Genomic DNA, 14686 nt, shown 5'->3' with positions numbered 1-14686 from the left:
AAAGATGCAAAACCCACTGATGTACTTGAGAAAATAGTTATTTAGTTGCTGTGTATGTCCATCAGGTTATTAGTGGGAGTATAACAGAATGATGTAGAATCCAGTACTCACAATACCTCCTTGTAACAGGATAGAAGTTGCCGGGGCGTGTGCTGGAACATGATGAGAAGCTGCAGTTAGAAAAGCTAGCCTTTTTTACTTCTATGCCACATGTGACAAAAATCTGCCTGCCACAGAAAATATAATAAAGAATAACAATTTGTTCACAATTTCCATTGTCGCTATAACCTGCAGAAACCAGGATTTATTACTAAGCAGACCTGATAGTTCTTATGGAAAACTGACTATTGGAAATTTCAAAATACATCATACAATAAGGTTCTCGTGGAATGAACTTTCCGCATGCTTTTAAGGAAAGCTAACCATGGCTTCTCTGCATTTACTTATTAATCTACAAAATTTTCAATAAAGAGTCAGAATTAGACAGTCTACAAAGAATTTTTTTAAAGTTCCATGCTGATTATGTCACTCTCCTGCCTTAAGTAGGTTATACATATGGCAGGAATCCTTTGTTTTCCAGTGTGGTTTCTCCCCTCACAGTGGAAAAATACTGGTATTCTATCATGGAATCCAGTACCAGATAACTTGATCACATGATCCTGCAGGGTCAAAGCAGCCATGAGTCAGAGGTTGTTTGTAGCATCTCAGAAAAGCTTTTCAGGAAGGTGGGAGATGAGCATCTTCAAAGATCTATGGTTCTCCCTAATGGTCCAGACTCATTCATTCTATCTGGTGGGTGTTCCCCGGGTACAAATACTTTTGTAGTACAAATGTATAGTCAATATTCCTAATTTTAGATGTAAAAATGATACATGCATACAAATAGGATAATCGTATTCAGCAAATCATAACCTTTCCAATGATGTCTCACATGCCTTTTCTTGAATAAAACATGTCATAGTTATGCTATAATCGTATTATAACAATATTTCTATGAAAATATAGGGTGTAGTGTCACGTACAGATCTTGTACCCCAAAAATGTGGTCCAGTCTGGGTCAAGGGTGGGCAGCCCTGATCTTTGGAAAGGTTCCTGCCCGCCACTTTTAAGAGTGGTTCTTTGACCATATCGGTCACTAAACCACAAGCCAGATATTCTTCCAAAATATAAAAAGCATGGAATTAATCGGAGATTACTTCATGGATGCAGCTTCAACCCCCACTTCTTTGAGATGAATTGAGGGAGCAGAAAGTGCCAGATTCCTCAGTCTCCACACATTCTCGATGTGATTTGTGACATAATTTGCTCTCAGCAACAAGGCAAGGAGGCAGAGTTGCATTAGATCCTGTTAATATAAGTCCCACTTAAGATAAAAATGTATTACAATTTATATTCACTAAAGAAAATGGAAGTTTATACACTAGGCCAGAGGTTCTCAAAGTGTGGTCCTGGACCACTAGTGCTCCGCGAGTTCCATTCAGGTGGTCCATGGGTAGTTCCCTCCCGCTTGTGCGACTGCACATAACACAATGAAGGGCCACCCACCTAATTAGTGGAGCCCTGCAGACATGGCTCCACTATTTAGGTGCCTGAACCCTGGAGAAGGCGCACATGTAAGATGAGGTGGTGGCCTTGGAGGGAATAGAGGGTAGGTGGGAGGGGGCAGTGGGGTGAGAAGAGCAGGTGGGGGGAATTTGGGATGTGCAGTGCTGCAGCAACGAGAGAAAGAGGCGACTTTCCCCAGCTCTGGCTGCTGTGGTGGGGGAGAGACCCCCCCTCCTTCCCATCCCGAGCTCAGAGGCTGCTGCGGTGGGGGAGAGAGAGAGACACCCCCCGCCCTCGTTTTCTGTTCCAGTTCAGGGGCTGCCACGGTGGGGGAGAGAGGGCACCTCCATTGCATTAGAAAGGTAAGACTACTGATATTAAAATATGAGTTGTGTGGTTTATTTGTAGAATAAAAAAAGTTAATTACGTTTTTTTACATATAGCGTTTTTATCCAGAGTACTTTACAGTAGTTAGCTAACAATACAACAACATTTGCAAAGATCATTAAGTGTTCCACCAAGACACTCAGCAATTTTCAAGTGGTCTATGAAAAAAAAGTTTGAGAACCACTGCACTAGGCCTCTCAGGCCAGGTCCACACTACAGCGTTAAATCGATTTAAACAGCGTTAAATCGATTTAACGCTGTAACCGTCCACACTACAAGGCACTTAAAATCGATTTTAAGGGATCTTAAAATCGATTTCTGTACTCCAGCTAAACGAAAGGAGTAACCCTAAAATCGATATTACTAAATCGATTTAGGGTTAGTGTGGACGGATATCGAAGTTATTGGTCCTATTCTTTTACTGAGCTACCCAGAGTGCACCGCTCCGGAAATCGATGGTACCCTGGGACCATGGACGCACACCACCAAAGTAATGTGCCCTAGTGTGGACACGTAAAATCGATTTTATAAAACCTGTTTTGTAAAATCGATTTTACTAATATCAATTTAAAGCTGTAGTGTGGACGTAGGCTCATATAGGCTCATTTCTTTCAAACATTGAAGTCAATGAGTGTTTTACTGTTGACTTCACTTCAACTGGAGTAGTTTGGTCAGTGACTGAAAGGTTGATTTATAAGAGATTTTAGGCAGTATTTGAAAAGCAGGTAATACAGAAGAGATTACCATTATTCTCTGTAAATCTTGTAGTGTTTGGAAGTGTTTTTGTTGCATTCCAGAAAGCATGCCTCTTGCCAGTTATTTTTCACTCATAATTACTTCAGGTGGAATTTTAGTAAAAGATTGTGTCAGCCAACCTATATGCTGTGTATTAGAATCATTACATTAATATTGTAGACAGTATAATAAGTGATGCAGTTGCAAATTGTATTGTGCTTTTCCCAAAATGCTTTTCACTCATGCTAAGGAATATCCTATATAACACTTTTCAATAGCTAACTTTTGCTCTTGGCAAGAGCAAATACAAAACCTGTCATGGTACAAACACTATGCCTTGGTACAGTTAGAGGATGCCTGCACTGACACCTGGAATGCGATGGTAAAAACAAAGATAAGAGAAAGGTACAGGATAGCACAGAAAAACAAGATAAGTAGCTGGTATTGACTGGTCTGTTAAAGCTTGGGTGATGTACAGAATGCTCACTACCTCGTAAAAAAGGCTACTATTAATATAGATAATCTCAAATGCATATATTTGAAGCTGCAAGATTGCTTTTTGTTGTACTGTTTTGTCTTTGACTAATGACCTGCCTAAACTTAGGCTACTTGGTTTCTTGAATATTTTTAATAACGAACCACAAGTGTAGTCAAGCAATTGGCTTTGGCTCTACTTGGTTTTCAGATGTGTTGTAAAAGGCCAATTCCCATTTATATTAAACAGGGAAAGGAAATATACCATCTGGCAAAGTGAAATAGTCAGATTCCCTGATATACTGCTAGCACGGCTCACAAACATGGCTGTGAAAAAAATACAGCAGCTGCTTGCTGGCATGATGTATTATTTAGCCATTTGTTGTATGATGCTGACAGACTTATGGATGTTTACAGTTAAAAGGATGATGCTGAGGATTGTACAGCCTTTGCTGACAATAAAACAGCCGGTTTTTTTAAGCTTTTCTGAAACTGCAGACCTCTATTATTGTGTAACCTTTTGCAAACCGCCAGTTCCATCTTTCACATATCAGAAATAACTAGACTACCCCCTCGCAGTGAATATGGCCTATGAATAATTTAAAAAACTTTATCTTAGTATAGCCAGTTAAGTAGTTTATGAATGTCAGTAGGATTCAGAGCTTCTCTTTAAGAGCTGCTTATTTCTTAGAACGCTTTCAGTGTTGTCTTCTTTCTTATGTCAGCATGTAAAGGTTAAGACTGATTGTTTATAATACAATAATTCTATAGGCTGTTTGTAGCTATACTGTTAAAGCAGCCATAGATTTAGAGCTTATGTAGTCAGCAAAAAATGCTGCCTGTACCCAACAGACTTGAGTTGAAAGTGGGACTTGAACATAACTTTTTTTCTAGTTAGTCTAAAATAATTGTTGCTATTTAGCCTACTTACATATTATATATTCATTTTTGATGTACTGGGATACATCCTTATATTTCAAAACAATTTATTCCTTTTCTAACATAAAAATTTACAAAAAATGAAGCTTGGAAAATAAATCTACAGTTATTTGTTTTTGACTAATTCTGGGTGATTGTGCCAAAATAATCAGCTCCATATTCCTTGAGATCTTCTTCAGCTGTGTAACTAGCCTCTTTCTTCATTAATGACTGTTGACTTGCAACCTGGTTTATCAGTTTCTTCTTTGTTGGACTCTTTTTAAACAGTGTGTATGGCCAGAAAAGTGACTGCAAAAATATCACCAGCTTACTCCAGAGATTTAATCTCTGTGTGTCCTTGAGCCATACCTGTACAGTTCAGGGACAAAACCAACTTTTAACCTCTGCTAACAGTGCAAAACTAATACTTACATGAAGAACAAACTCAATTCTGTTCTGTCTGATGCATCATCGGCGATAGTACGTTGCCACTAGCATGGTTAGATGTTATTAATCAACAGAAAAGGATAAAACCTTGCTCTTTATGGTAACATTTTTTTCCACTGATAACACTATGTATCTCAGCATCTCACTGTCCAATAGACATCAGCTAGGAACTGCCATAAGCCACTGAGGTGAGAGAGGCATTCCTATCCATCCCTGTTCTGGACTGGGTCCTTGACAGCACCTAGATAGATTTTCAGAGAGCAACACATTATTTCACCTCAAATTTTTAGTGTATCTCCACTTGATGTTTCGTGCTATATTGCCTGCGTCCATATAGGACTGGTTTAATAAACAGGGTGGTCTAAAGATGTAATAGCCAGGAACTCCCAAGTACTAATCTTTGCCCTGTACACTGTATGCCCTTGAGTGAGTTTCACTGCTTTTTGGTTTTGCATGCTATGGAATGGGGTTAATATTACTGATAATACTACTCACAATACTCATGAGGAAAAATGTGCTCTAGTTAATATTTGTACAGCACTTTACAGAGTGCTATATAAAGACTCGTTATCATTGTATACAATCTCCCAAAGTGATGACTGAGACCTGCTAAGTTTAAACCGGCATTTTATGTCTTTCTTACAGTTATTGTTATTTTGCTGTGTAAATACTCACGACATCAGTTTATATATGTTAAATAAAAGAACACGGCATAACTTTGGTTGGGAAAACAATTGCTTCAGCCACAAATAAGTCAATCCTGACATATTACACTTGATCTCTGTCCAGAAAAAGGGTGAATGGGTGTGTATTTTAGTAGTTGAAGGCACTGTTGTTGTAGTCCAGTTGGTCCCAGGACATTAGAGAGATAAGGCAGGTGAAGTAATGTCTTTTGTTGGACCAGCTTCTCTTGATGAGAGAGAGAAGCTTTTGAGTTTACACAGAACTCTTCTTCAGGTCTGGGAAACTATCTTTGGCTGTGTCTACACTACAGCTTAAATTGACATAACTTATGTTTCTCAGGGGCATGAAAAGTCACACCAACATAAGCACCAGTGTGGACAGCCCTGTGTCGGCAGGAGAGCTTCTCTCGCCAACATAGCTACTGCCTCTCATAGAGGTGGTTTTCTTATGCTAACAGGAGAGCTCTCTCCCACTGACATAGTGTTGTCACCAGACATGCTACAGCACAGTATGCGTAGATAAGCCCTCTGTGTCACTGCTAAATACAGGGTGGAACAGATAGTTTAACATAAGTAGTTAACACATTTCAAGGCATAATTCAAGGTGAAGTGGCCCGTTAACACCCCTCCAGTCATAGAGAGGAAAGGATGGGAGGAGGGGCAGCTGGAGTGTGGGGAGGGAGTTGTTAGTGGGTTATAAACTGTTATAATATGCCATAAATCCAGTGTGTCTATTTGGTCCTTGATTTTTAGTGTCTAGCAGAGTTATGAATTTAAGCTCCCAGGCTCGTCGTTTGAAAGTTTTGTGCATGTTTCCTTTGAGGGTGAAGACTGATAGGTCAGCTATAGAGTGATCACTTCGTGAAAAGTGTTCACCCACAGGTGATATGGTGTTTTTCTCTCTTACTATTTTTCTGTGTGAGTTCATTCAAGAGTGTAGTGATTGTCTGGTTTCACCCACATATTTGCTATTGGGACATACAGTGCACTGGATAAGGTACATCACATGTTGTGATAGTTATGTGCAGAATCCAGGGATCTTGTAAGGCAGGGGTAGGCAACCTATGGCACGGGTGCCGAAGGCAGCATGCAAGCTGATTTTCAGTGCACTCACACTGCCTGGGTCCTGGCTAGCGGTCTGGGGAGCTCTGCATTTTAATTTAATTTTAAATGAAGCTTCTTAAACATTTTAAAAGCCTTATTTACTTTACATACAACAATAGTTTAGTTATATATTATAGACTTATAGAAAGAGACCTTCTGAAAATGTTTCAATGTATTACTGGCACACGAAACCTTAAATTAGAGTGAATAAATGAAGATTCGGCTTACCACTTCTGAAAGGTTGCCTATCTCTGTTGTAAGGTTTGTTTGGGCTGGGGTGGTATTTATCATGTAGCAGTGGAGATATCATCTGTTGTTCTGGCAGGGTCTGGCGTCACTTTGAGTTGGTGTTTCCTGGTCTATGGGGAACTTGCTTCTGATGATTAACTTGGAGAGGCTGGGGGGTTGTTTGAAGGCCAGAAGAGGGGGTTCAGGAAAATTTATTTCAGGATGGAGTCCCCATCAAGTACGGGTTATAGTTGTTAGATGATAGTTCGTATGAGTTCCAGTGTGGGGTGGTAGGTGTATTTTAGCAGTTGCCTTTATGGTGTTTACAAGACTATGTGATTGCTGTGAGTTTTGTGGGTATTTTTCATGTGTATTTGTGTTCCATAAAATGTTGACAATATAAATGTATCTGAGGTGTCTGTGTGTATTACATATGGAGTATTTGTCTCGTATTTAAATTGTAAGCTTTTTGAGGCAGGGACAGTCTTTTTGTTTTGTGTTTGTACAGTGCCTAGCACAATGGAGTCCTGGTCCATGACTAGGGCTACTATACGCTATGATTTTACACATTGTAAATAATAATTCATGCTTTACATATCTGTAATGTACCTGTGTACTACCAGCCAAAATGTCTTTAAAACCTGAAAACTAGTCACTTTACCACATCCACAAGCTAACGTGTTCTGAGCCACACAGCACAAAACTAAAATCCAGGTATAACCCATGACGGTAACTCCATCTGATTTTTTAGTGTTCTTAGAATTGTTCCTCCAGAGAGTAAGGCAAGAACTACTGTACATTGAAATAATTAGCTTTGCATCCCTGGAGGTAATTTCATGCAACGGATTGATAATGTGCCAAGGATTTTTAAAAAATTCTTAATCAAGAAATGTATTTTAAAGATGTCAGTGTGAAGAAGACTGTCAGTGAGAAGTACAACTTGTATGTAAATGAAATAAAAGGGAAATGCAGGTTCGGGGAGTTGTACGACATAGACTTGAAAGCCAGAAGGGACCATCATGATGATCTAGTCTGACCTCTTGCATGTTGTAGGTCACAGAACCTTGCCCACACACTCCTGTAGTAGACCCATAACCTCTGAAGTCCCCTATCTTGACAAAGACTTCAAGCTACAGAGAATGCACCATTTTAGTTTAAACTAGTGCTGTCAAGCCATTAAAAAAATTAATTGTGATTAATTGCTGTTTTAATCGCACTGTTAATAATAGAATACTATTTATTTAAATATTTTTGTTTTCTACACTTTCAAATATATTGATTTAAATTACAACACAATACAAAGTGTACAATGCTCACTTTATATAATTTTTATTACAAATATTTGCACTGTAAAAAAAATAAAATGAATAGTAGTTCAGTTCAACTCATACAAGTACTGTAGTGCAATCTCTTTTATCATGAAACTTGAACTTATAAATGTGGAATTATTATTTTTTTACATAACTACACTCAAAAATAAAACAAAATTAAACTTTAGAGTCTACCAGTGCACTTAGTTCTAGTACTACTTCTCCTTTGAGAGTCTCAGCATATTGAAGGGGTTAAGATTGTTTTATCTCAGAAAATCAGTATTCTGGAGATGGGAGGGGTGTGAGTTGTGCAGGAGAAAGGTGAATTCTTGGTGCTGCTCCTCTTTGATTGTGTTTCTGAGCTCACCAGGCTCACCTCCTATCCAAAGAGGAAGAAAGTTTCATCTTAGAAATCTGCATTCAGTGTTTGGGGAGGCAGGGGTTGGGAGCAAGCAATGACTTGTGCAGGAGGAGGGGGGAGAGATGCCTTGCTGCTGCTTCTGAAATGGTGGTTACTGGTACTGGGGCTTGCCTCCTTTTACTGAGCCAGGTGGGCTCCCTTTAGCTGGGCAAACCCTTGTTTGTACGGAAAGATATGGATTTTACCTCAGGAATTTGGCATGTGGCGGGGAGGAGAGGTTGGTGGCGAGAGGCTGAGCTTGCCCTGCACCTGTTCTCTATGGGGTACCCCCCAGAGCAAGGGGCTGGCCAGAGGTGTTGGTCCTCGGAGTAAGATGCCGACTGGGGACAAGGGGGCACAGCGCGGGGTGAGGAGTGTCAGTCCCCATAGCAAAGGGCCGGCCAGGCACAATGGGGCACGGTGTGAGGGAGGTCGGTCCTCAGAATAAGAGGCCAGCTGGGGGCATGGTGGGGAGGTGGGGGTTGGATGAGGGGCCTGCTGGGGGGAGCATTTGGAAATGGTGCGTGAGGAGGCAGGGGGGAGTCGGTTCCTGGAGCAAGAGGCCAGCAGGGGGCAATGGGGCACAGAATGTGGGGGTGCAGTCCTAGGAGCAAGGGGCAGGCCGGGGGCATTAGGGCACGGCAGGTCAGGATCTCTACTTCTCAGCCAGAGCTGGGATAGGAACCACTTTCTCTTTCTCCTCTCCTCTTCTTTTCCCACCCTCCAGAAGGGGATTGGGTTACTGCACCTGACTGGACACTGTGAGGTCCCTCCACAGCCGATGCCTGTCTCCATCCCTGCCCAAAGATATGAGATTAACACCATTAAAAAAATAAATGTGTTAATTTTGTTTTCAGTTAATCATAGGTGTTAACTGCAATAAATTGACATCTCTAGTTCAAACTAACGAGTGACCCATGCTGAACAGGAAAACCACCAGGGTCTCTGCCAGTCTGACTTGAGGGGAAATTTCTTCCCAACCAGATATGTGGTAAATTAGATCCTGAGCATGTGGGAAAGACGTGCCAGCCAGATACCTGGAAAGAAATTGTTTGTTGTAATTCAGAGCCCTCCCCTCTAGTGTCCTATCTTTGCCCCTTGGATATACTAGCTAATGGTAGTCACAGATGGGCCATATTCCATTGTTTGTGATCTCATCATACAATCCCCTCAATAAATTTATCAAGTTCAGTCTTAAAAAGAAGTTGGGGGTTTTGCTCCCCTGCTCGCCTTGGAAAGCTGTTCCAGATCTTTGCTCCTCTGCTGGTTAGAAATCTTTGTTCTGTCTTTCATTTTACCTTGAAAAATCCAGCATTTCCCCTACAAGAGTGTCTGAAGTCCCTAAGGGAGGGAAGTTAATTAATAAGCCAGTAATAATAGAGGGTAGTTTTTAAGGCAAATTAAAAGAAGGAAGATAGTTGTACTTGGAGCCTATTATCTAAGGAGTATGGTTCATCAAATGAACATTCTTGGCATGCTGACATGCTTCCAGACTTTGTCTCTCTTCCGATGTTTTAAAAAAAGAAAGAGAGGTTGGGTTCTACCTTTAAAAAAGGAGCAACAAATTATTCTTGCACATTTTTCATTCATAAAGATAAAGCATCATGCTGACTTCTCCCATCATCTCTTTAACACAAGAGAGATGCTTACATTCATAAGGGTGAGAGGATCTAAAGATAATAAAGTTCTTGATTCTAAAATAACTTGTGTGGTTTCTTCAGTTAGGGCTCAGTCTCATCCTTGTTGAAGTCAATGGCAGCTGTCCCACTGACTTCAAGAGCAGCAGGATCCAGCATAGGCTTCTTTTGAATTCTTCATGTTCCTCTGAATATGGAGTGAACATCTCAATGTAGCCACTGTGGTGTGAGAAACAGTGATGTCTTAAGAGTACGTCTACACTAAAAGCGCTACTTGCAGCTACACCACTTTTGCGCATTTGGTGAAGATGCTGTATGCCAGAGGTCCCCAAACTGGCAGGGAGGAATGTTTGAGTGAGAGCAGCTGGGGCCTGGGCGGGGCTACCAGCCTGTCCATGTCCCCCCCTCCTCCTTCCAGAGCCCCAGTCCCACTCCCAGCTCCGGGGGCGGGGGCATGGAGAGGGGTAAGGGGGAGCCCGAAGTAGAAAGTTTTAGCACCACTGCTCTATGCAGATAGGAGAATGCTCTCCCATCAGCATAATTACTGCACCTCCATGAGAGTCGGAAGCAGTGTTGGTGGGAGAGCGTCTCCCGCTGACATAGCACCAATGTGGACAGGACGTAAGTCACTGTAACTTGCATCGCTCAGGAGGGTGTCTTTTTCACACCCATGAGCAATGCAAGTTAGATTGACATAAGTGGTAGTATAGACCTGTCCTTAGCCACTAAGTTCGGTTTGCTGGCTCACTGTACCCGAGGCATATTTAATCTCCCAGACAAAGGCACAGAGCTGGTAATTCCCCCTATTGTCTGAGAAATGGAGGTGAAATGATGAAATAGGAAATTGGGATCTAACCAAGAAATGTCCATCCTGGTGCTTGGGTGGGGAGGGGAAATTCAACCTAACAGTTTAACAAAAATACTGAGAAGCTAAGTCCTGAGCTGCTTTAGCTGTAGACAAAAAAGACAATCAGAAATGATAGGCAAGAAAATGTTGGATGGTGTCCTGAAAAATCAGAGTGAAATAATTTATGATTCTGGTTGAGTAAAAAATTGCCTAGGAATAAGTTGTCTAATGTCTCCAAGATGTCCACTCAACCATTGAGATGTCATAGATTCAGCTACATATGCCTAGAAGTGGGAGAGCTGTGTTGCTGTATCAAATCACTTCAAACAACAATATGAGTGCTATTAACACTGTCTGCTCTACCAGCCATCAAAATGTAGTGGGCAGTTATTCTGGAAAAAGGGACCAATGTTGAGTAGAAGGCAGATGGAATTTAAATTAAAAAAAACTGTCTGGTCAGGAAATCACTCATTATTTATTAAACAGTTTAATTGGTATGTTCAGATTTTATCTGATGGAGTGCATTGAAATAAAGGCGGTTTCTACATATTTCTTACAATGTTCTTTTCTGTTGCTTATTAGTTTTTTTCTGGACATTGGAGACGTAAGACGCTTTATGTCATTAAAGCAGTCTTGTCTTTCTAGGAACTTAAATCTGATTTATCTATTAAATTCACTAAAATTGAATTTAAAAACTTAATCCTGTAGCATTGTCCATACAGATATAGATTCAATTTTCAAAAGAACTCCGTACCCATTGTATGCCACAATGGGAGCTGCTGGGGGCTTTGGGCTTCGAAAATCTGAGCCTGGTTATGAGTTCTGGTCCTGATCTCTGTTCAGACACTTGCCTGTATAGTGCACACAATTCAATGTGTCAGAAAATATAGTTTACCTTATGATCTCCCATATGAATCTCTTAATCCTTGTCATAAACAGATAGTTAAGAGTTAATGCTTCTTTTACCTGTAAAGGGTTAAGAAGTTCACTCAGGCCAGGTCCACACTACAGCGTTAAATCGATTTAAACAGCGTTAAATCGATTTAACGCTGTAACCGTCCACACTACAAGGCACTTAAAATCAATTTTAAGGGGTCTTAAAATCGATTTCTGTACTCCAGCTAAACGAAAGGAGTAACCCTAAAATCGATATTACTAAATCGATTTAGGGTTAGTGTGGACGGAAATTGAAGTTATTGGTCCTATTCTTTTACTGAGCTACCCAGAGTGCACCGCTCCGGAAATCGATGGTACCCTGGGACCATGGACGCACACCATCGAAGTAATGTGCCCTAGTGTGGACGCGTAAAATCGATTTTATAAAACCTGTTTTATAAAATCGATTTTACTAATATCGATTTAAAGCTGTAGTGTGAACGTAGGCTTAGCCTAGCTGACACCTGACCAGAGGAACCAATGGGGGGACAAGACGGTTCAAAAGGGAGGAGGGAAGTTCCCTTTGTTTGGGTCAGTTTCACTTTGACCAGAGTGGGAAAGCTCCAGAATTCAGCCTCTTATTAAGTAGTGAGTATTAGTGAAGGAAATAAATAGGTTTATGTTTATTTCTTTGTAACCTGTCTTGTGCAATTAGAGGAATAGTCAAATTGGGTATTTAGGGTTTTTTTTGTGTAACTAAGTTTTTGCTCAAGGGAACATCCTTTGTGTTTGAATCTGTTGTCTGTGAGAGTAGGTGATATGCTTTTCTTTCACCTTTTCTTTTCTTTAATTAAAAGCCTTTTTCTTAATACCTGATTGATTTTTCCTTGGTTTTAGATCCAGGGGGATTAGATCTGGATCCACCAGGAGTTGGTGGGAGAAAGGAAGGGAGATGGTTAATTTCTCCTTGTTTTAAGATCCGAAGGGTTTGGATCTATGTTCACCAGAAAATTGGTCAAGTCTCTCAAGGCTACCCAGGGAAGGAAGGTAGTGCTTGCGAGCGGTGGCAGCCGGACCAGATCTAAGCTGGTAATTGACCTTAGAGCGTCTCATGCAGGTCCCCCACATCTGTACCCTAAAGTTCAGAGTGGGGAAGGAACCTTGACAATCCTTCTATTAACGTAAAGATAGAAAGGGAGTTTTCTAGTATATAGAGAAGATACTGGGAATCTATTCCAAACTCTGTACTATCTTCTATTTAGTTTCTTTGTTCCTTAGTTTGAAATGTGAGGTTTTATTAATAAAATAAATGATGACTGTTAAAGGTTTTCCTGGACGTGTAAAGTATATATCACTATTGCTATTAAGCTATGCAAAACATCCTACCATTGCTGCTTCCCAAGTAAAAAGCATATTGGAGGAGGTCATAGTTGATGATTATAATGGTCATGGTCCCTTGTGGCCTTAAAAAAAAAATCTATGGATGTAACCAATAACTCAGTCTTCATTTTTGTGTATTTTTCTTTCTTTGCAGATTGATGATTCCAGCTGTGATTCTGAAATTCTTTCCTTGCTCCTGAATGCGAAATTAGTGGTAAAGTGCATATCCACTATGTTCTATCCTCACCTTATCAACCACTTACTGGCCAACCAGGAAGAGGGACGTTGGGATATAGAGGAAATAGCAAAAGAACTGCAGGAAGCAGGCTTCAGTGCAGAGGCAGGGTCTCTTATGATGTGTTACAAAGGGACTCATCCTGCCCTCAGAACCTACAGTACTGCCCTCAGTGCTATTCAGCATTGGATCTGAGTGGCAAAACAAACTGAAATTCTTTTGACAAAACAGCTGCCTCAATAATGTGTTTGTTTCAATTGCCTGCTTTTCAGATGGAGATCTTCTACATGAGAGATAAACTTTCTTCTAATGAAATTATATATGTAGAGTTGATCATCGCTACTCATGATTTGTGGAAAATGCTAACAGTATACATACATTTACATACTTTCAGTTATTTTGAAACTTTTTACAAGTTCTAAAAGTATCTCTCTCAATATAGATATAGTAAATCTCTCAAACTGGTAAAAAAAACTTTGAAATTGGCAAAAACATTTGAAATACAACCACTGTAATATGCAAATTATAAACTAGGAAAGTAACTTGTAATGCTGCAGGGTTATACAATGTGTCACACAATTCTTGTAAGTCATTTACACCCTGGTCACAATGTAAAACAATAGTTATCAATAAAGGTGTTTAGAACAATGTATCATCACCATGAAGAGAAATAACCAATGAGAAGTTCTGAAATCTTAAAATTGGAAATTTTTCAATGTTGTTTTGGACATATTATTACAATAGTTTTATTTGCAACAAGCAAAATACATTTCATTTATTAAACCTTTTCTTTTTTCCCTTCTCCTTTTGACTGAACTGAGTATTCTTCGGGGGGGGAAGAAAGCTGATACTTTTTTTCATGCTTACTATAGTTTGGTCTTTTTTACTCTCCATCCAATTTCAGAAAACTTGGCTCAGATCTCCAGAAGATTTTGTTCACCATTTTGTCTTTCCCTCCCGATATCTTCTCCTACTTGCTATGGACATGAATAGCAGATCCTTTTCAGTTTTGTTCAGTAGGGGAAATGATGCACATGGATTTATTCTATGTAGCCTGTTTTGCCAGAAGCATTTGGTGTTCATATGTGTTTATATGATTATGGCTTTGTGTTAAAATTACCTTCTCAGTTTCACTCTTGCCTAGTCCTATACTGAGATCAGTTTTCAAAGGAATTTTGTGAGAACATGAGAAAAAAAATAACATTTGTTTCATTCTACAAAAATGGATGTTGAGACAATAGTTTCTAATCTTTATTTACGTGTAAGGCGGATGTCCAGTGCAGGTACTCCACAGGAAAGGTATACAACCAGATAAATGGCTTGGAAAAGAACTTAAAAAGAGGTGTGTGATAAAGGAACAAACGGGGGGCAGTGGAGGACTCCTATGATTGGTGTGGCAGGGAGCCAACCCCCATTATTATAGCCCACCTTAATCCGGATGGGGGAGGGGCCGTGTTTAAGTTAAGGTAAGGTCCTGGCA

At 40.2% G+C, this 14686-nt stretch overlaps 1 protein-coding gene across 1 annotated transcript in view; it reads left to right on the top strand.

Annotated features, from left to right (window-relative positions):
• The window catches only part of NBAS (NBAS subunit of NRZ tethering complex), a 368998-nt gene extending 354992 nt beyond the window's left edge, over positions 1 to 14006 (top strand). The window contains exons 44-45 of the mRNA XM_050951646.1: positions 11298 to 11319; positions 13126 to 14006. Coding sequence (XP_050807603.1) covers positions 11298 to 11319; positions 13126 to 13401 — 298 coding nt within the window. The 3' untranslated portion in view covers positions 13402 to 14006. The remainder of the gene's footprint in view (positions 1 to 11297; positions 11320 to 13125) is intronic.
• The last annotated feature ends 680 nt before the right edge of the window (positions 14007 to 14686 follow it).

Source organism: Gopherus flavomarginatus, chromosome 4 (assembly GCF_025201925.1).
Source record: "Gopherus flavomarginatus isolate rGopFla2 chromosome 4, rGopFla2.mat.asm, whole genome shotgun sequence".
Taxonomy (NCBI): domain Eukaryota; kingdom Metazoa; phylum Chordata; order Testudines; family Testudinidae; genus Gopherus; species Gopherus flavomarginatus.
This window is presented reverse-complemented; position numbering and strand designations above follow the sequence as displayed.